The sequence below is a fragment of the Oreochromis aureus genome, linkage group 18 (assembly GCF_013358895.1).
Source record: "Oreochromis aureus strain Israel breed Guangdong linkage group 18, ZZ_aureus, whole genome shotgun sequence".
NCBI lineage: Eukaryota > Metazoa > Chordata > Actinopteri > Cichliformes > Cichlidae > Oreochromis > Oreochromis aureus.
Window position 1 is genome coordinate 18,640,679 of NC_052959.1, and position 20,932 is coordinate 18,661,610.

Genomic DNA, 20,932 nt, shown 5'->3' on the forward strand with positions numbered 1-20,932 from the left:
ACATTAATCATTATCAGTTCTCACTGTGAATGCAAAGGGGCGCAGCTGAATCGTATTCATTTTCAAATATTGAGACAAGCACAAACCGCTTCTATATCCAAACATCTTAATCAAGCTAATGACATTTTGACAAGGGATAAAATAAGACAAATACAGACGTGTCATGATGTTATGAGTTATTAAAGTGGCTTAATCTTGCTCTCATATTGTGGTGGAATAAAAAAAAATGCAACTGTCTTGTAGTTTGGAAATTGTTATATCGTAGACTTTGTTTTGGTAGACATGTTCAAAGCCTGTGTTGTGATGGGTAGATTTTAAAACGGCAACAGTCTGTCACTTCAGGCATCATGTTCCATTTCCTTCTGTGAGCATTTTTAAAATTGCATCTCAGCTTTGACAAATGTCTTTTTTTTGTGGGTTTATGTGAAATGTATACCTCTGTAGTACTCTGGCTATAGGTTCCTATGGTCTCCACGGTTGCCTGGGCAGAATATTGATTAAATGCCTAAAGGGCTGTGGTCTCATCCCTTGCAGTCCACCTATTGTTAAGATAATAAGTCATCCTTGAGTAGCCAATGAATGATCGTCTTGTTTGATCCCAGGAGAAATTGAAGGGCTTGTCAGAATGGTGAGGTGAACTTTTGACCCCACAAAAAATCACCAATTTCATTACTGGTCAAGCCTAAACTGTAATCATACACGCAACAAATAAATATTCCAGGACTGCTGCACAAAGACTCTTAAATGCTTTTGGGATTTCTGTATTGCTTGAAGCCAAAATAAAAAAAAAGTATCTATGTGCTATAGATCTATATATATATATATATATATATATATATATATATATATATATATATATATATATATATATGTATATATGTATGTATATATATAAATCTTTTATTTTTTTTTATTTTTATATATATAAAAGAAAAAATGGAAATATTATCTATGACTGGATAGATACTCAGTTATAATTATAATAGGTGGCTTGGAAGCCATATTTTCACACTTTACTTGTTGATATTGTTATGAAAAGGCTAACATGTGGAAACTTCTGGAACACCATTTAACTCTTAATATGTGCATCGATGCAGTAAACAACCTGTGGCATTGTTTGAGCGAATGCGTTGATGACACAGTGACTGTACAGTAGGTAGGAGCAGATTAAGGAATAATAACACAGTGATGGTGATGTCCAGATTGAGAGACTCCCCCTGTGAGCACAGAGACACAAACAAAGCAGCCATTCAGCAGTGGAATGGATCCTGACTACTAAAGAGGAGGAGAGAGAGAGCGAGAGAGAGAGCAAGAAATGGGGGAGTGGTGGGAGAGAGAGAGAGAGAGAGAGGATGCGAGAAAGAGAGTGAAAGGCTCCACACGGCAGAATATAAATCTGTATGTTAACAGGACTAAAGCTTGGGGTCTTGAAGCGGCTTTAGCGGTTATGCTGGTGGGGGGTGATCGTAAAGCGTCAAGAGGTGGTCATCCCTATTAACTGAAGATCTGTGCAAATAAGGAAGTGGAACCCGTGGAATCTGTGAACGCCGGTTGTCAAGCACACTGGTGGGCTGGTGGGAGGTCTCTGACCCCCTCATTTTCATTTCTGGAAGAAAAGAGAAGCGCAAAAGAGACACGAGAGAAAAAGCAAGGTGGCAGCGAGGGACCAGTGAGCCATTTCTCTCTTTATTACCTTCATTCACAAAACCATTGCATCCCATTATCATAGCGATGTAGAGGCATTCTCTCCGATTGGAGGAGGAAGGGTCCCATTGACTGCTCAGGCTTAGCACCTCTCTCCAAACGCTAGCCCTTTTCATTGCAGTCCCCCCCCCTCATCTCTCGCCTCTATCCTTACGCCTGCTATATTCTCTGTTCTTTCTTTTCTTGTCCCTTGTATTCTTCCTTTTCACACGACTCAGGAATCAGGAGGCATTGCGTTTGGGTAGAAGTGGCTGTTTCTGTCATTGTGTTTGGTGCCGTTACAAAGGACAGCTGAGCAGGGAGTGTGAGAGACAGCTTTGGAGATAATAAAACAGAAGCCTGAAAGAACAGGGGGGACCTGGGACTACAAGAACAGCTCAGTGGAATGCGAACTGTCATGAAAAGAAAACTGTTACAGAGACTGGCAACCCTTTTAAAGGTGGCTATTTATTGAGACCGTTACCACTTCTTGAGGGAATAAAGAAGCAGTGTGGCAAACCAACACTGCTGGTTGGTTTCTGCTATTCTTGTTGCTAAGCAAAGTCTCTAACCTGAAGTTCTTGGGGTGACAGTGCTGAGCATCACTCTACAGCCATGAAGGGAAGCTCAGAGGAAAGCATAGAGAGCGTCAGGCCCTCCAACCTGCAAGCTTTTGCTAACATGTCCACCCTACATGGCATGAGTCACATATTCGCTTATGGGCATATGACATTCCGTCGATTTCTTTGGACGCTTTCTTTCTTGGGTTCACTGGGCTTATTGATGCTGGTCTGCATGGATCGGGTGTCATATTATCTGGAGTATCCTCACGTCACTAAGCTGGACGAGGTGGCGGCAACAAACCTCACCTTCCCAGCAGTTACCTTCTGCAACCTCAATGAGTTCCGCTTCTCCAAAATCACCAGGAATGACCTCTATCATGTGGGAGAGCTCCTGGCCCTCCTTAATAATAACTACCAAATAGCCAACCCACACCTGGCTGAGCCTGAAGTTCTGGCCGCCTTAAAGGATAAGGCAAACTTCCAGAACTTTAAGCCCAAACTGTTCAACATGACTGATTTCTATAACCGAACTGGTCATGACATCAGTGACATGCTGCTGCAGTGCACCTTTCGAGGAGAGGACTGCCAACCGGGGAACTTCACCACAGTAAGTAGCCAGTGGTTCTTGTGCTTGTCCTTTAAGCTGCTGTAATCCTGTCTCGTTTCCTGCTCGTTTTGATAGTCTGTCGCTTTATTTTGCATCTGGATAAGTTAAGACCCAGTTTCAATGTGACTTTGCAGTTTATTTGGCGCAGATGTTTTGCTTTAGTTTGTGTTTTTACTTCTCTATAATGTTACGAATGCTTAGAAAAACTGTCACTAACATTGTTGCTCTGTATTCTGCATTTGATGCAAGTGATGAATTATATCTTTATTAAGGATATGGTCCTGAGGTGAAATACTGCTATTACTTGCTCAGTGATCTCAGAAGACAGCTTGATTTCCAAGAATACAGAAAACCTATGTAGTGTGTGTGTTCATCTTGAAGGAACCTATTTTTTCCATGAGGGGTTTCATTGAGGTCAGATACACAGTTTAAGTATGCACGTAAACCTTTGTTTGGGCAAATCAGACACTTTAGTCACAGTGTTGAAATTAAGCCTCCTAACTGATTATTATTTTGCAGCTGTTTTGTACTCAAATGTTCTCTGTTGTTGCTCTAAGTGATCTGTTTTCAACAAGTAATTTCTCAATTCTCACTTAAAACAATGCAATGTAACTGATTTAGTTTTGTTTAATTTGAGAAATTGTTCAGGAGAGGTGTTCTGATGCCGAGCTATCACCAAGCATCCATACTCTGTGCTTTGATTCATTCCACACTCCATTTGGCAGTCACACACAAACTCTTCATTTAGTATTCGGTATGAATGAAATTCACTAAACTGTAAAGTGCCCTTCTGCTTGTGTGGTAATAGGAGACCCTCATTCATTTAAAACATTGTGTATAGTTGGTAGGAAAGGGAACAATTGGAAAGTCATTTACAGTAGATATGCTTGGTTCAGCCATTTAGAGTGATAGACTTAATTAGTTAAAGCAGAGACCTGGATCCAGGTGATATGAAATAATTGCCTTGTCCAGATGTTTGAATCTGTCAGGTGAATCGAGCTGACTGGAAATAAGTTGTAAGAGTGGAACAAGTAGGCAGTTCTGTCTGGCATCAGCTGATGCAATGATGTCTCCTCAAAGATCTGAACACACCCAAGGACTGCAGCTGCGTTACACTGTGAAATGTGTCTGCATGTTGTTAAAGAGTGACTCCTGCACAGGCAATGTGTTCTTACTGTTTTTCATTGTGGTTTACTGGAATCCCAGTTTATTATTGTGATTAATATTATGCTCTAAGCATTTTCCATATAAGGCAACCTGTGATCTCCCTGTTTGCTGTTGTCTAGTGCTTTGATGCAATTTCAAGCTTAATCAGTCTGTTTAATTGTTATTAGCTCATTTTGTCTGAGTGAAAAACAGACCCAAAAAGCAGCAGGCAAACCTTGGCTTATTATTTGATTTAAAGTAGACTTCTGTACATGGGCCAGTGAATAAATAAACATTATAGGTGCAGCCTAGTGATAAGCTGCAATATCAGCTGTCTCTGTTTCACTCCCATTTCCTTATTTTAAGGTATTTTATTATTCTCAGAGTGCCCGTGTCCTTTATTCCATCTCTTGCAGTGCAGGTTTGATAGAGTAACACTTAACTTACACTGAACTTGCTAATCTTTCAGTTGAATCTATCCACTCAGAAAAATATGATTGCTTATCTATGTTGTATCTTTAATCAACCCTGAAATAACCCCCTCCCTTCAAGATGTCCAGTTTTTAAGTGAGTGATGGTGCTATCTTCAGAGTCAATCATACTTCTTCTCTGCTGAAGGAGGAGATAAAACCCAAATTTAATATTGCCTTTCAGGCTTGCTTCTTTTCAATTTATGTCGCAAATATTGCGAACTGGGAATGTCTCCATTTACATGTTTGTTTCTGAGCAGCACTCAAGAGTGTCTTGAGAAGCAAATCGTTCATGGGAAGCTAATTGCTGTTGTACGGGTTGATTGAAAATGCTTGCGGCGTCAAATGAGCTGTTAGAAAAATTTAATAACTTTGGTTATGCTGCACGTTGGTTTGTCGTTGTCAGGTAAGTACAGCAGATCCAACAGTAAACTTCCACTTGGCTGAGGATAGGTGTGCCAGATTTGAGCAGTCTTAGGCTACGTTCACACTGCAGGTCTTAATGCTCAATTCCGATTTTTTGATCAAATCCGATTTTTTTGTCTTCTTGTTCACACTACAAATAAAATGCGACAGCAAACAACGCTCTAGTGTGAACGCTCAAAGCGGCCCGCATGCGCAAACAATATTGTTTGACTGATGGCCCTTAATATAAAGACTTCGGACTTTATGTTTCCCAATTTTTGCTTTAAGTTATTTTGTTATTTACATAATAATGTAGATAACCTAATGATGATCCTTATTGCTGTTTTAGAGGAGCGGTGCTTCAAAAGATAGTTGCAGATTTCTGTCAGAATCTGCAGAAAATAGAGTACAAATAAAATGTTCACGTTTCTCCAACGTGGTCTTCCCAACAGTTTCACCGGATGGCCAGGAATTGTTCGCGATGTCTTCTCGGGCGCTTCTCCGGCGCTGATAATTGGCGTCTATCTTGTGTCAGTGACGTAAAAGACGGATTTAATGCGACTTGACCGTTCACACAGCAGTCGCTTTCTAAAACATCGGATATGTATCGGATTCAGGACCACATACGAAAGTGACCCAGATCGGATTTGAAAATATCGGATTTGTGCCGTTCACACTGTCATACCATGATCGGATACGGGTCGCATAGGGTCAAAAAAATCGGATTTGATGCGCGTTCGCCTGCAGTGTGAACGTAGCCTTATTTGTATCCTTTAATCACTGTTGTATGTTGTTTGGATGGACCGGTCAAAGCAGTGCAACACCCCTCGGCATTATGCTCTGAGTGGTGGCAAATGGGTCTGTCAGGACTTGGATGGGTGCCAGTATGCCATACCCATCTAGCAGAGTGTTTGGTGCTGCATCTTAGAATAGTCTCTCACAAATAACTGCAGAAACTGCTTCCTGCTCACTAATAGAGTGACTAAGTTCATAACCTGCTTCAGTGCACTGGATGCTGCGAGAACACCCAAATTAATCATCAAACTCATAAAAGCAGGTTGGATTAGGCTGGCTTGATCTCATAATATATCATCATTGAATTAATTTGTTTTTTTCTTTTTAAAAATCAGTATTGTGGTGGCTGTAGCTTATATTCAAATTCCCCCCACAGACATGTTGAGAAGCAGATTTACAATGCAAAGGACAGTGGGAGTGATGAGCTTTGACCTTGAATAAATGAAGGAAGAATCCGATTAAGTCCCGGTGATGATGCAGTTGGGAAACAAAGCATTCAAGATGTTTTGCATTGTAATGGATTGATGGGCAAGAGGAGAATGGCAATTTGTATTTTGAATACTATTAAAAACTTTAATCCCTTGTAATGATTTCATGGAGCATATATTACCAGTTTTGCGAAGAATTTGGATTCTTCTTATCTCATTGTCTCCTGCATTTAAAATTTAAAATAGCTGCTGCAACGTCGACAAGCTTTTTTAGTTTGAAATTCAGGGAAGTTTCAGTTTCTTTGGAAGTATTGTGCTCTTTGAGTATCTGCAACCTTGAGTCTCGTGCTTAAATTCATTGTAAAGTGAAGTAAAAACATTCTAATTATAAATCCCACCTCCAGATCTGAAGTGATTATTTATGCAATCATATCTAAAGAGAAATTCACTTTTAAAGTTTAATTTAACAAACTGGGACTTATTTATGTCTATATTTATTTGTATAACAGAGTTATATTTCTAATTGAGTTTAAAAAGGTGTGTTCAAGAAAGTGACCTTTTTCGAAATGCATTTATTGAGTTGCTGCGACTCTGTAAGACCTATGACTAACACTATGTAAATGGCACCTTGGTCGATGATACACTGCAGCTAGTGAGCAAGAAGTTGATTATCATAATCTGATGGTGTGGATGTAGTGCGCCATTCTTAAGTCCTGACAGGTTATGACAAGTCCCCATGGGCTACATTTCTGTCAATTTCTTACAGAGTGTGTGAAATCTGTATTCATCATCACATTCTGCTGAAGCTCAGTCTTTAAGATGTGAGTTGTCTTTCATCTTATAATCCCAATGACAGTGGGTGCCAAGGGTATAAAACACGGCCAGGCTGACACTATATGACTTGTGGGTCTAAAAACTTGGAAGAGGTCCTCGAGTTTTCGAGTCTAATTTTCTGCCTATGAACAGCCTGACGGTGGAGACAGACAGTGTTTCTGAGGCTGTTGCATTGTTGGAATATACGTGCGCTGTATGTCAGCTTTTGTGTTTATATTGGCTGATGGGTTCAGGTGCCATAAAACCAACTTGAAGTCATTTAAAAACAGTCATTATTTCCCTGTTTGTCGAGCAGGTTCTTTTGTTTACAGTACTCTGCGACAGCTGAGTTGGCGGAGTAAAATATCACAGTTCAGCAGATGGTGATGCAGATTCTGTTACTAATAACTAATGATTAGCTATAAAAACGCGGCAATATGTGTCTTTGTCCCAACTGTTTAATAACCTAAAAAATATCAATATTTCATTTTTTTATATATCATGAAAAGGAATCAAACTGAAAACATAACACTGACATGTTATCTCCTAATAAATGTATTGTTTCTGACTTTCATACATGATTATCTGACATCGACTAGCTGTGTCTTCTTGTCTAACAAATGTTCCTGTTACAGTTGGGTCCAAAATTGAATTTATTTTACACCTCTGTTCACTACCAAAGTGGATTTTAAATTAAACAATCAAGTTATGATTGAAGTGCAGACTTTCAGCTTTATTTCAAGAGGTTTAACCAAAAAAAAAAAAAAAAATCCATTAGCTGTTCAGGAATTACAGTCATTTTTTATACATGGTCTCCCATTTTCAGAGGCTAAAAATTAATTGAACAATCTAACATATTTTTTTTTAAGTAATCAGGATTGTATTTACTTTTATTTAACAAGAAATGTGTGCTTTATTGGGTTTAGATCAAGTGACTAGTTAATCTTCTACTGAAGAATGAGAAACTCTTGGATTGGTTTTGTTTTTGCTTTGGGTCATTATCCATTTGCTCTGTGAAGCTCTTTGCATTCAGCATTTGGCTGAGTTTCATGTGAGTGTAGCACTGCACACTTCACAATTTATACTGCCAGCTCTCTTATCAATAAACACTAGTGACACAGTTCCACTGGCAGTCATACATGTCCACACATGTCCAGTACCATGTTTGACAGATAATTCGGTATGCTTTTCTCTTCCCATCACTTTGGTACAAGCACATTTTGGTTTCATTGGCCCATAGATGTTTCTTTAAAGAGCCAGGCTCTTTTAGTTGTTTTCTTGCAAAGCCTAATCTGGCCTTCCTGTTCTTGAGTGTAGCCAGAGGTTTTACCTTGTTGTAAACAGTCTTTATTTCCATGAAGGCATTTCTTGATTGTAGACTTTGGCAGTGATACACTAGCTCCACAAGACTGACATCATTTTAAAGTAATTCTGTCATCATCCACTTTTGTCTTCTGTGGTCTTTCTGAGCTCTTTGGTGTTGCTGAGTTGGCCATCGCACTCATTAAAAAAAGAACTAGATTGTTGATTTTGCTATCTTTATTGTAGTTTTTCAGCCTAATTATGGCCCCGCTCACTTGCACTGACACCACTTTAGATTTCATATTTAAAATAAGAGTAAAAAGCTATAAAAAACCCTAATTCAGCACTTTGAATCTGATTTTAAGTCTGCTTCACTCGTCATGAAATAACAGGGGAATATGCCTCACCTGGACGTGAAACTCCTTGTCAGTCAATTGTCCAATTAATTTGGAACCTCTGAAAACGGGGTGCCATGTATAAAAATGGCTATAATTCCTAAATAGCTACTGCAATAATTTTTGAGACCCCTTGAGTTGAAGCTGAAAATCTGCACTTCAGTTAGATGATGATTTTTCCCATTTAAAATCCACTGTGGTGCACAGAGGCGAAACTACAAAAAATGTGTCTTTGTCCAACACATTTTGGACCTTACTGTATTTAAGGAAAATGTCCCAGCTTTTAAATCTGTGTATGATTCTATCATTTATATTTGTTTCTGTCTATTGTTAAATGCTCTTACAATCTATTTATTGGAGCTTTTTCGTTAAAAACAACTGCCAGTGTAGCTAGAAACGGTGCTGATGACAGCAGTATGAGTACACAAACATAACGGTGAAGGGTGATAATTATGTGATTCATTACTATGCATTCTGCTTAATTATTACACACAGTCCTTGAATCCATTATAAGATTTTTCATTAGTATAGCTTTGTAACTGAACATTACATCACTGCTTTTCCTGCTGTGCCTGCTGTCGATGTGACTTTTGGGCTCCAAAATATTTGTATTGATTGCTAAAATCCAGCACCAGACAGGCTTAAATCAGTGTGCATGCTCAGAATTTTATTTGCTTATCTTCTTACCGTATGTACATGCACATAAACACAGGGGCTTGTCTGCAGTCAGAAACATGGCAGCTGACACTGCCACATGAAGCCTTATGTACACACACAGAGAGCAAGCAACAACACTTCACAAAACTGCTTCCCGTAAAGTACAAATTTTAGCAGTGAAATATCAAGCTGCTCCAGCAGCCACCGAGTAGACCTCCTGTAGTCTTTTTGTTAAGTGGGTATGTGGGCTGACTGTGTGGAACAAAGCTATCCTCACTCTTCAGCTGGACAGAACGAGTAGTCTTTAAATCTGCATCATTAAGCCAATTGGTTTTAGAAGGGGGAAAAAAACTAAATGTGTGTCTCCACGCTGTGCCACTAGCTGCTCGGCAACAGCAGCTGATATGTGAAGGCGAAGCGGCAGTGTCAGGAAAGAAGAAAACAAGACGCTCCACTGAGTAATGTTTCATGAGTTTTATAAGAGGTGTTGAGTTATGAAAACTTATCAGTGTGTAGCAGACACACTCTCTATAAACTCAGGAGAAGATGGAGATGGGAAAAATCAGAACATGGCCATATCTGAAAAGTAAGATAAATTGATGTTCAAATATGGCTAAGGTGCCGTGCATTTTTTCAAAGAAAAATCTGTGAGTGCCACTGTGATTCTCAGAGCTGACAAAATCGAATATATTCTTCCCCTTTTTAGACAGAAGTTTGAGGGATTTAACACATTTCCACGTTAAAGCGATCCTCAAGTCACTGCGATGTGCCGGTTCCTCATGTGGATACACACAAGGAAATGTGCTAAGAGTTATTATTTTTATGGTCAAATATCAGCCGCGCGTACTTTTTCAAATACACCACAGTCACCAAGAAATACGCAGAATGGCACATGGGCGTATTTTCTACAGCAAGCCTAATTGGAAGCTTATGTGGGGATAATTTCAAGTCAAAAGTCTGTGCACATGCTCGGCTTCATGAAAGTAAAGATGAGTTGCTGGGACTAGTGGTCAAAGAAGTAAAGTCTCAACTAGTGTGCAATTTAACGTCACTTTAACATTGGCTTCTACTTCGTGTTTGATGAACAACAGTATTTCAGGAAGGAAGCAGTTACAGAAAGAAGTATAGGCCTTTTTTTCCCTCAATTATTTAAAAGTAACAACCCAGATCTAAGAATAAATCCACGATACCTCGAAAAAACAGGAAAAGAAAAAAATTGACAGGCCATAAGAGAAAGAAATATCATTACATGTGAGGCATTTACTTTAGAGTTCATTAATGTTCAGCAGTTTGAAGCATCTCCTGAAATTCACAACAGGCAGAGGTGTTACAAAGGCTTTACCTGCCTCCAGGCATAGGGGCTTACAGTCTACTGCCCTAAAAATAGACATATTTATCATCAGTGTGTATCTTGGAGAGCAAAGATGTAGCCAGTAGTAGCACAATCGTACATTTAATACAGGGAGTTAACTGCTCATTGGAGACAATGATTCCCTAATTTTGTCCTTTAAAGCAGTGCAGTGTGCTATTCTGCACAGAAGCACTGTCCTGAGGATAAGTTCAGTGAACAAGCACAAGTACAGTTATCTTCTGTCTCCCCTAACCTGTAAGCTTTATGGAATACTATAAAAATAGATGAAACACTGACATCAGGCTAATTGTGCAAATGCACAATGACAGAAATGAAGCAGATAGCACGTCCAGCTACAAAGACACCAGCACAGCTCTGACTGCAGGCGAATCCATCCTGGGACATCTTTGACCCTGGCTTTGGTTTTCTCATAATTACCGGTTTTTGTTTTTTTTAACATTATGCTGTCCCATCACATTCACATGTTTATGTTGTCCGATAAATATGCTTTATTCATATGAGATAAGCACATCATTTTATTTTGAAACATCAGCAGTGACATTTTTCAATATGACAAACGTTTGGCAGTGTTGTCTCAGGAAGGCTGAAACTGTCTAGCCTGAATGCAGTTTTTGTCACTTCTCCCACCGAAGATGGCTATTCTCGTCTGCATTCCAGTCGGTCCGTTCAATGAGCTTAATGTCTGCCGAGATTGCTTCGTGTCAAAGCTCGCATTTGGCGTCAGCAGATAACGTTAGTTTTGACAGCCTACAGCTTCTGCAACCAAATGGCATGTGTGCTGTAATATTCTGTGTAATGCTCTTATTAATCAAAAGTTTCTTCTAAGTGACTTTAGATTACACAAAAGGTGATCTCTGATAGAAACTGTTGTATTTACAGTCATGATTGCTGCATTTTTACCGGATGATTATAATGAAACAGTTTTGGTTATTTAGACTAAGATGATGCTAAATTAGACTTGGATCATCTGAAAATGATTTGTTCTATTCAGTCCTCAGTATAATGTTGAAACACACAAAAGGAATAGGAGTATTTCTAGTTTTGCTGATTGAAATGTTCACTTCATCTAGAGGCAGTACTTCAGCATTAGTTTAGATAAATTGAGATAGACAGAAGCTGAAATACCAAGCCGAGAACTTCTGGTAAGTTGCAGTTATCATACACAAGATGCTGATGTTGATACGAGAAAGGCTGGCATTCTTCTTGGAGACTTTAACAATGAGAACTTCTCAGAAGTGAATTGAAACATATTTGCTTCTTTAATAAAGAAGCAAATAAAATAATAAAAGTAATGCAAGCGTATAAGCTTTTCTTTGATGGGCTAATACTCATAGCCAAGGCTAAATAATGCCATGGCTGCATTCCTCTCTTGTTAGAACAAATGTTAAGAGACCGGTATACACGCTCCAAAGCAATTTAAATGTCTGACAGCTTCATAAATCTCATCTTCTGGATAATTTTGCAGCATCCGATCAAGAAGAGTTGTCTCTGGCTATTACATGCCCTTTCCTTTGTGTCCACTGTCCCAGTCACTTATGGAGTACCTCATGGCTTTAGTTTAGGCCCCATTATATTGCCTTTAAATAAATATATACCTTTAGGCTCTGTCTTCTGCCATCAGAATGACAAAAAATGCAAGAAAGCTGAATGACAGCAAGGCGAAAATAAATTGACTTGGTGTTTTTGGTTTCCCCCAAAATTGTTACTCTTGAATCCAACCTGGGGTGGCTGCATGGTGCTACATTTTCTTTTTTTCTTTTTAAACTTGCTGTCATTGTTGATCGGCACTGTAATCTCACAAACAAATGACCTCTGTGATTCTGCTACTGAGGCGTGTTGCTAAGATGAAGTAATCTCTGTCAGCGATATGAAAATTTTTATGGTCGCAGCTTGTCAAGGCTTTGCAACTGTATCTGAGTATTGGCCAGTCCCAGTTGTCTGGTCTAATCAGAGCTGGTACAAAATGCTGCAGCAACACACCTAACAGAAAAACAGACCGCATTACAGCAATATGAGTGGCCCTGAACTGGCACCTGATTCTTTTATTTATTTTTAAAGCTGTACACGACACCAATGTACTTTTTAAGGAAATAATCCAGGCTTCTTAGATGCTCTAATCATTTCCTTTCATTTTTCCACAGTTGAGGCTAGTGGATAAGGGTAATCATGACAGTGGCAGCTTTGGAATAGCCTTCAGCTTTCAATCAAACATTTCCCCTCCAGTGATACATTCATTCAGTTTGATTAGTTTTTTAGTATCTTATACTTGTTTCTTATACAGATTTAATTCTTTTATCCTTTATATTTCAGCACATATTTATGAATGCTGTGCACAGCATTTTGCCACATTGTCATTTTTAAATGTGCTAAATAAATAGCGTTTGTTTGATATCTGCTACTTTTTGTATTTAGGTTTGTTATGCAGTAGAACATAAAACTTCTATTTTATAAAAGTCTTGAAGTGGCATCCCAGGCCCTACTTCTTTCTATAAAATTGACCAGCGTCGTGTATTAACATTTACATTAAAGAGATTTTTCAACAGAAAATTTAAATCTGTGCTCTGAAACGTGAAAATGGTATTTGTTCGAGTATCACTCCCCCTGAGAAAGATGACACCACCAGAACAACAGCTTACACCTTGAAGCTATGCGTTGCTCCATTATATCTGCAAATGGAAAAGAGCACGACTCATTCAGTTTGCTTGAGACTGTTATTGTCATGAATTTTTGATCCATGTGACCCTAGGTAAAGTATTATCGCTTAATTAAATTATTTGTAGGACTGTGTGTTATTACTGCAGGAAGTACAATCATTTATACAAAAAGCAAAGGGTAATCTAGTTTAGTTTACAATTATAACTTGGCCGTACTGAAAAACAGATACACAGAGGATGATGTTTCTTTTTAAAAATAAGAACTTCTATACTTTTGGCATTGCATAAACACAACGAGCATTTTGCACCTTCTTTTTGCATGAGTGCTTTTTTTTCCATTAACATACAGCAACACAATGAGAAAGGACAAATGAGTATGTCTCTGCGTAAATTGATTTTTGCCTCCTACAAGTTCAGAATCTTTATTAATTTCCACCACATTTGGCCCAGAGGTTGAAAACAGGCTACTCCTTTAGTCCCTTACATTACATTACATTACAGTCCATCAGTGAACCAGAATTGTGCTAGGAGTCATTACAGCTGTCATTACCGTGATTGTGACCTGTGCTGCACCATTATAAGCAGGGCTGCATTTCCTTGCTCATTTACATTCATGGGCTGTTGTGGTTTGTTTATCTTTTCCTAAACCGGATTACTGTTTATAAGGGGCAAGATGTCAACATGTCTTGTCTGTATTGTACAAGCCTGGTTTATGACAGAGTATAATAAATGCATACAAATAACAGAACATCTTCACTTCCCCCCACAAAGAGAGAATATTTTGTCCTAGTAATAAAAAAGTTGGAGTTTCTTCTCTGCTTTACTTTGATATGAGATAGCTTGGAGTTTTGAATTGCTGTTTAATGAAATTAATCTTAGATTGCTATGTGCCTCTAAGCTCTACACTGGCTCTTGTGTTTTTTTTGTTGTTGTAGATTTTTTTTCTTCTTTTTTCTCTCATTAAATCCATTTATTTTGCCTTCGGTATATAATGTGCTCTGTCATGACTTGTCCCTTTTATTTGTCTTGTAACAACCATGGCCAATACTATTATGTTTGTGTGGATAATACCAAATCCAGAATATCTCTTCACTTCACATGAGGGCTTTCCATGGGTGGCAATGCATTATGCGATTTATTCTTATTTCTACAGCTCATGTGTTACATATTGTGTAGTAGCACTGCTGCTGCAGCGGCAATATGTTGAGTAATGCATACTGTAGTAGATCAGTGGTTCTCAAACACTTTAGCGAAGATAAAAAAAATCCACTCTGCAAGTGCTTTAGCCAGAAATGAAGACACTATCACAAATAGGCTTTGCAGTGGGTTTATTTCTATACGCTGCTAGAGTCTGCACTCACAGTACATGGTGCAGTTATGGAAACGAAGCTGTTAGATGAAGTGATAGCTCACGCGGTCAATGGCTAGACAGAAGGTCACACCTCTGCTTTGGGAGTAACAGACGAGTCCAGCATTTATTACGCCTTTCCCATGTGGGAAACTATCTGAGCTGAACGTCTGAACATTTAATTTGCATGCTGTATCGATAGATAGATAGATGGATGGATGGATGGATAGATAGATAGATAGATAGATAGATAGATAGATAGATAGATAGATAGATAGATAGATAGATAGATAGATAGATAGATAGATAGATAGATAGATTTATGAAATATAAGAAAAATGTGTATCTTAGATTAAGACATAAATTGAAATTGCTTTTTGTTCGCTTAACATTTCAAAATCCATGTCAGAATATTTTTTAAAAATGTATGAAGTGATGAATTGATTGGTTTCCACATTAAGATTTTTTCACATAACGGATAAATTACCTAATAATTTTGGCTCTAACGAGCTCTAGAATAGAAGTTTAAGCATCTTAAGTGTGAATTATTATTCCAGCTTTCAGCAGTGTTTTAAATATAGTCTCTTGCGATTCAGCAGTCCTTCCCTGCAGATTTTTTTTCCAAATGTCTCTCTGTGGTGGTTAACTCCAAGATTTCAAAGGACGTGGCCAAAGGGAAAGTTGTTGCATTGACAAGGGAGCACAGTGTGTGCCTTTTGAAAACTTGTTTAATCATAATTATCTTTGTCTCCCTTTACTGGGTCCAGCCAGGGTCTTATCAGAAACAAGTTAAACAGTTTCCAGGCCATCATATATACCATTGTATCTGCTGCACTATAACAACCTAAGTTTTTGTTATTGAATAGTTGTTAATTACATTACACGAGGCTGCTGATGAACAGATGCTTTTTGTGACCAATTGTCTGGATTTTTATTCCACATGCCTGCCAGTAATGGATGAAAAACAAAACTAAATTTAGTATGTGTTCTAGGTTCTATCTGTAATGACTAAAACACCATTAGCAGTTGAATACCAATTCATTCGATCTGTATCTAATCAGTGTTGATAACCTACTTTTATTAAACCTTCAGTCTGGATCCATTAGACCAGAGCTCGATATTTTGGTTGATGATAAATGTGTTTTTTTCCTTTTCAGGGTGAAGTGAAATTCATTCGAGCCCTATGCTACCTTGGGGCAGTCTGTTGCCATGGCAGTCATCTGTGAGGCATGTTCCTATGCTGTTATCAGGAATTGCATTACTCAACATTCAGCACAATTACCCGACTTATCTAACCAGCTTTTAAGGTGCAGCTGGAACTCTTCTGGTTAACATGGGGCGTGACGCAGAGGTGAACCAAATATCGTATGTTTCCTTTGCCTGCTGTATTTGCTCTGTAGTTGTATCTCTGAGAGGAGTGTCCCATGGGTGATCAACATGTGACACTGCTGGCAGTAAATTTACATCAGAATTGAGTGCTGATCAATTTATTACATAATGGAGCCTTAAAGCAAGTGTGGATTTCACTCAAATGAATCAATATGTAAAGAAAAGGGTACTTTCAACTCCTTTGTTTAAGTGGTAGCCACAGTGGGTAGCTCCACATGGCAGTTGTTTTTTTTTTGTTTTGCTTTTACACCAGACAGACTTCCTGACACTATGGAGGCACAATAGAATCAGTGTGCGAGTCATATGACATTAAATAATATTTTACAGAGAGAGAGGTACCTACAGAGAGAAAGTACCTGGTTTGAGCTTGCTCTACAGCTGAGACTGCATGGGTTCGCTCTGAGTACTCGGGCTTCCTCCTACAGTCCAAAGACATGCTTCTTAGGCTAACTGGTAACACTGAATTGGCCATAGGTGTGAAGATGAGCGTGAACAATCGTCGGTCTCTCTGCAATAGACTGGCAACCTGTTTAGGGTCTACTCCACCTCTTGCCTCATAAGGTAGCTCCAGGCCCCTGCGTCCTTGAATTGGATAAGCAGTTAAGAAAATTGATGGCTATAGTATATTTTACATGACTCAAAGATTAATTGCAGGATGCTTAGTTTAACATGTGAACTGGAGCTGGGGCTCAAACTACTCACCTTCCATAGTGAAGACATGGAAGGTCATCCACCAGTCTGAAAGTCAGAGGTTTGCTCTTTGGCTCTTCTTCTGAAGTCCTGTTTAAAGCCTCAGGTTGACCATAGGGATGTTTGATATAACGATATATATTCGGATGACGATATGAAAACGTCTATCGTTTTACCCTTTACTTTTATGAATTCATGTCACTTTACTCTGCCTGCTCTTTATGTTTGGATGCAGTTCTAAGGATCTAGCTTGCTGCTTGGTAAGAATCACTGCTGCTTTTCATTACTTGCATTACCTTGCTTTCTGTAAAACTGCAGTTGCTATGTGGGTTGTGTTTGTAGTTATGTGAATGAGATATGTGTTAATTTTCAGTTGCTCGAACTTGATTTGGGAAAAACTCACAGCCAGAGTATATTGCTAGATAAAGTTTCCTTCTAATGTGATAGAGCCACAGTGTGACAACTGTAACAAGTTTCAGTATGTTGGCCTCTCCTGTCCTTGTTTGTATTTTGGAGAGATGCTTGTTATGACAATGTACTCCCCTGAGACTCATTATGACTCTGGATCTCGAGGATATAAAATAATGGTTTCACTGGGGATGCGAGTGTCACCAGAAACCTGTTTTTGGAATAGGAAGTTTCCAGCTCGTGTGTTTCCTTGTTTAGTTTCGTTAAGATGCTGGACTGTTGCAGTTCAGACACTGAAATGCCAATTGTGTGTACTCATGGTCACACCCTTCAAAAGTGCTAAAGTGACTGTTGTCATGGATATCCAAATGTGACCCAGGCTGAGCTCATAGTTTGGGGTAATTCAGAATTACAGTGGTGTTCATTTATTAATGGGTTTGATTGGGAGCTGTCATGCCACCTGTAGATTTTAATGGAGGGCAGTCAAAAAGTGGGCATTGTGTTATTGAAAGAGCACAGCCAGAAATGCACTGGAGGTGTTGAGAATGTGTTCTCACAGTTTGTACTCCTGCTAATAATGAGAGAGCTCTATGAATCAGACGGTGCCTGTATCACCACAATGCCTGTCTTTACATTTGCAGTGGTTTCAACAATAGCTCTATAAATGAGGTCCAAACCTCCCACCGAGTGAGCTGGAAGGGTTATTGGGAGGACGTTGACAGGGCTGCAAACCTGCAAGAGATAGTGAAACAAAATCACACAGTTGGCAATGGCGCTGAATTCTGGTACTGTATTGTTATCTGTAATTGTAATGACCTTACCTGCAATATGTTGTTCTGATACGTGCGAGGAGGAGTGGTGACTCATCTAGTTTACATTTTCTGTAACTGTGCTTATCTCAAAGTGTCTCTATTCTGCAGCACAGTTTGTACCTTCCTGTCTCCCGTCCCTGCCTCTGGATTAGTGAACCTTTGCTGCTGCTGATTCACACTTTGCCCATTACGACACAATCCACAGCTCACAGTGTTTTGAGTATCAAATGGTTTATTTGAACATGTGAGGTGTATACGTAACGCCCGTGTTAGAGTTTGTTAAAAACCTGTGGGTGTTCCATGTGCTTGTTTTTAGCTGTTGCATCAGTATGAGCTCAAACAGACCCTTCTCGACTCCTTTGACTGTAATACCTATGGTTTGAGTAGCTTTGTGTTGAAAATCCCACTCCCAAAAGAGCCATTGTTTCAGTCATTACTGGGAGCCTTTGAATGTGGTAATTACTAAAATAATGTAGCACTGCACTTATTACAGTATCCTGTTTTCATTTAACAAAAACAGAATTGTGTACCATGGAAAGCGAGTGAATCTTTGCTTCTGTCTCCTTATTATTTCCTCATCTCTTCTTTAGTTTGTCTCACGCTTCCTCTCCGTCTCAGCATCTCTGTCATATCAGCTGATAAAGTCTATTAGGTGTCTCTGTGTGACACCCACAGGGGGACATTCCTTTTAGAAGACACTTTACTCTGAACACTTAAAACAGTAATTGTTATTAGGAAACTGCTGCTTTGGTAGCTGAACTAGCTCTCCCTGATGGCTGGTTTAAGGCTACACTCTCCTCAGTCGTACTCCCCTGAAAATGCTGTAGTCGTCAAGGTTCTTTCGTCCCTGTTTTGCTGTTTACACGCTGATGCCATATGGAAACTGTGAGGTCTGGTCAACATCATGTTAAGCAGCTGTTGCGTAGACACCGGAGTATCCATGCATTGATGTAATGCTGTTGCCGAGAGCCGATGGAGACCCGTTTCTCTTCAGTGGATCGTGGGAAGGCTCTTTGCAGACAAGTCAGTGTCTCACTCGCTCTGCTTAGTCAGGCCAAACACACCCGGGGCAGATCACTCTCTGCCTGCATATAAATTAAAGCAGATAGCCTTGTCCATGCTTTATTATGTGCTGTGCTGCCGAGTGCTGTATCAAACTTCTCACTGAGGGGTGGTGCTCGTTTCACAGAGGCTAATGACTGGAGCCTCGACCCTTTTCTCATGCCTCAAGCTGAGGACGAGTAACGACCACCGACATAATTTATGGGAAGTGCTGCAAATAAATGATCAGTGATTCATCGCCATTCTGTTTTTGTTAGGCTTTTATTACAGTTTATTTGTTTACAGTCCATACATGAGGGACTACATGTGTGTGCTTCATTTTGAAAAGACAAATTCTGACTCACACTGATTCATGGATCTTACCAAAGGCTTTATTTTTCAACCAGTAATTTTTGGGGGGTTTTGTGTTCAATAAGGATGTGTTCAAGGGCTTAGTCATATAGTAATTAGCTCACATACTCTAATGATGACACATTTGTATTTGTTTTTCATTATTGTCAGTAGATATACAGGAATCAGAACTTGGCTAATAAAAGATAAGTAACATCTTTGCACTTGTGACAGACTACCGACCTTTTTAAATGCCTTGCCGTTTGACATGTGGCAGCTGGGATGGGTCCTTGGGTTGAATAAGAGAAGGAAAATGGATGGACGGATGATATCTATGCATCAGTGTATTTTTAAATGTTCAATTTTACGAAAAATCGAAAATGCTGCATTTAGTTCTCCCAGTTTACTTTAATTTTCTGTGAGATGTTACTGGTGTCCACCTGTGGTTCTGACATCAACTGTGAAGTGAAAGACGTTTTCCTAAAGTTGATGGATTGGCAAAGCTGAACTTCAGATGTTCTCAGCAGAAAAACAACAACCTGCCAAAAGGATGGCTATCTTAGCAGTACGACCTCCGTCAGCCCTTTTGAGTAGAGTGGTTCGCTGGAAGCTACTCTTAAGAAAAATGCAGCTTGATAGCTTGCATGGAGCTTTTACATGACTCTGAAATCATGAGGAAGAAAAGCCCACTAGTGAAGGGATAGTCAGGTGAACAATAGGTGTGCATGTTATAGGAGCTGCACAGAGAAGTCTTTAAAGAAAAAAGTGCATTAACCTGGGACTGAGGACAGTGTCAATGTCAACTTTATTTATATATCACTTAATAGTCGCACCAAAGTGCTGCACAGCAAAAACACCCAAAAAGTTGATAGGAAAAAAAGAAGAAAACAGAAGACATGAATAAAATAATGAATAAAATAATTCATTCATTTAAAAAGAAATACAAAAATAATCAAAAGAATAGAAATGTTTAAGATATTAAGCTCTATTTAATTCAAAAGCCAAAGCGTAGCAGCTCTCATATAGATAGGTAAATTATTCCACAGTTTTGGGGCGGAGAATGGACGGTCACCTCTACTTTTCTGATTTTGCCTGAGAGCAATTGATTGTTTGACCTTCGTGTTCTTGTGGATGTATGGTGTTTCACAAGGTCCTTTAAATATGACAGGGCAAGACCAGTAAGACCCTTAAAAACCAGTAGCAAAATTTTAAAATCAATCCTGTAATGTACGGGAAGCCGCTCGAGTGAAGGCAGAATTGGTGTTATGTGTTCCCAGTGTCAGTTATTCTTTTCTTTTCTTTCAGCAATGACCCAAAGCATACAGCTACAGCAGTGCAGGAGTGGTTTTAGGACAAATCTCAAACTGTCTGTCCTTGAGTGGTCCAGCTAAAGTCAAGACTTAAATCCCAGAGAACATCTTTGCAGAGATCTAAAGATGCCAGTTCAAAGACACTTTCAATCCAATATGACAGAGCTTAAGAGGATCTACTGGGATGAATAGCAAAACTGCACTAATCCAGGTATGCACCTGTTGTAGGGAACTATTGAGGAAGCCAAAAACCGATGATTAAATGTCCAAATACTTTGATACCTGAGTTTTAT

The 20,932-nt window shown here is 39.1% G+C and overlaps 1 protein-coding gene across 1 annotated transcript in view; it reads left to right on the forward strand.

Moving 5' to 3' along the window:
- Positions 1-1,367: 1,367 nt before the first annotated feature.
- Positions 1,368-20,932, forward strand: part of asic1c (acid-sensing (proton-gated) ion channel 1c) — a 103,979-nt gene continuing 84,414 nt past the window's right edge. The window contains exon 1 of the mRNA XM_039602751.1: positions 1,368-2,853. Within this exon, the coding sequence (XP_039458685.1) occupies positions 2,299-2,853 (555 nt within the window). The 5' untranslated portion in view covers positions 1,368-2,298. The remainder of the gene's footprint in view (positions 2,854-20,932) is intronic.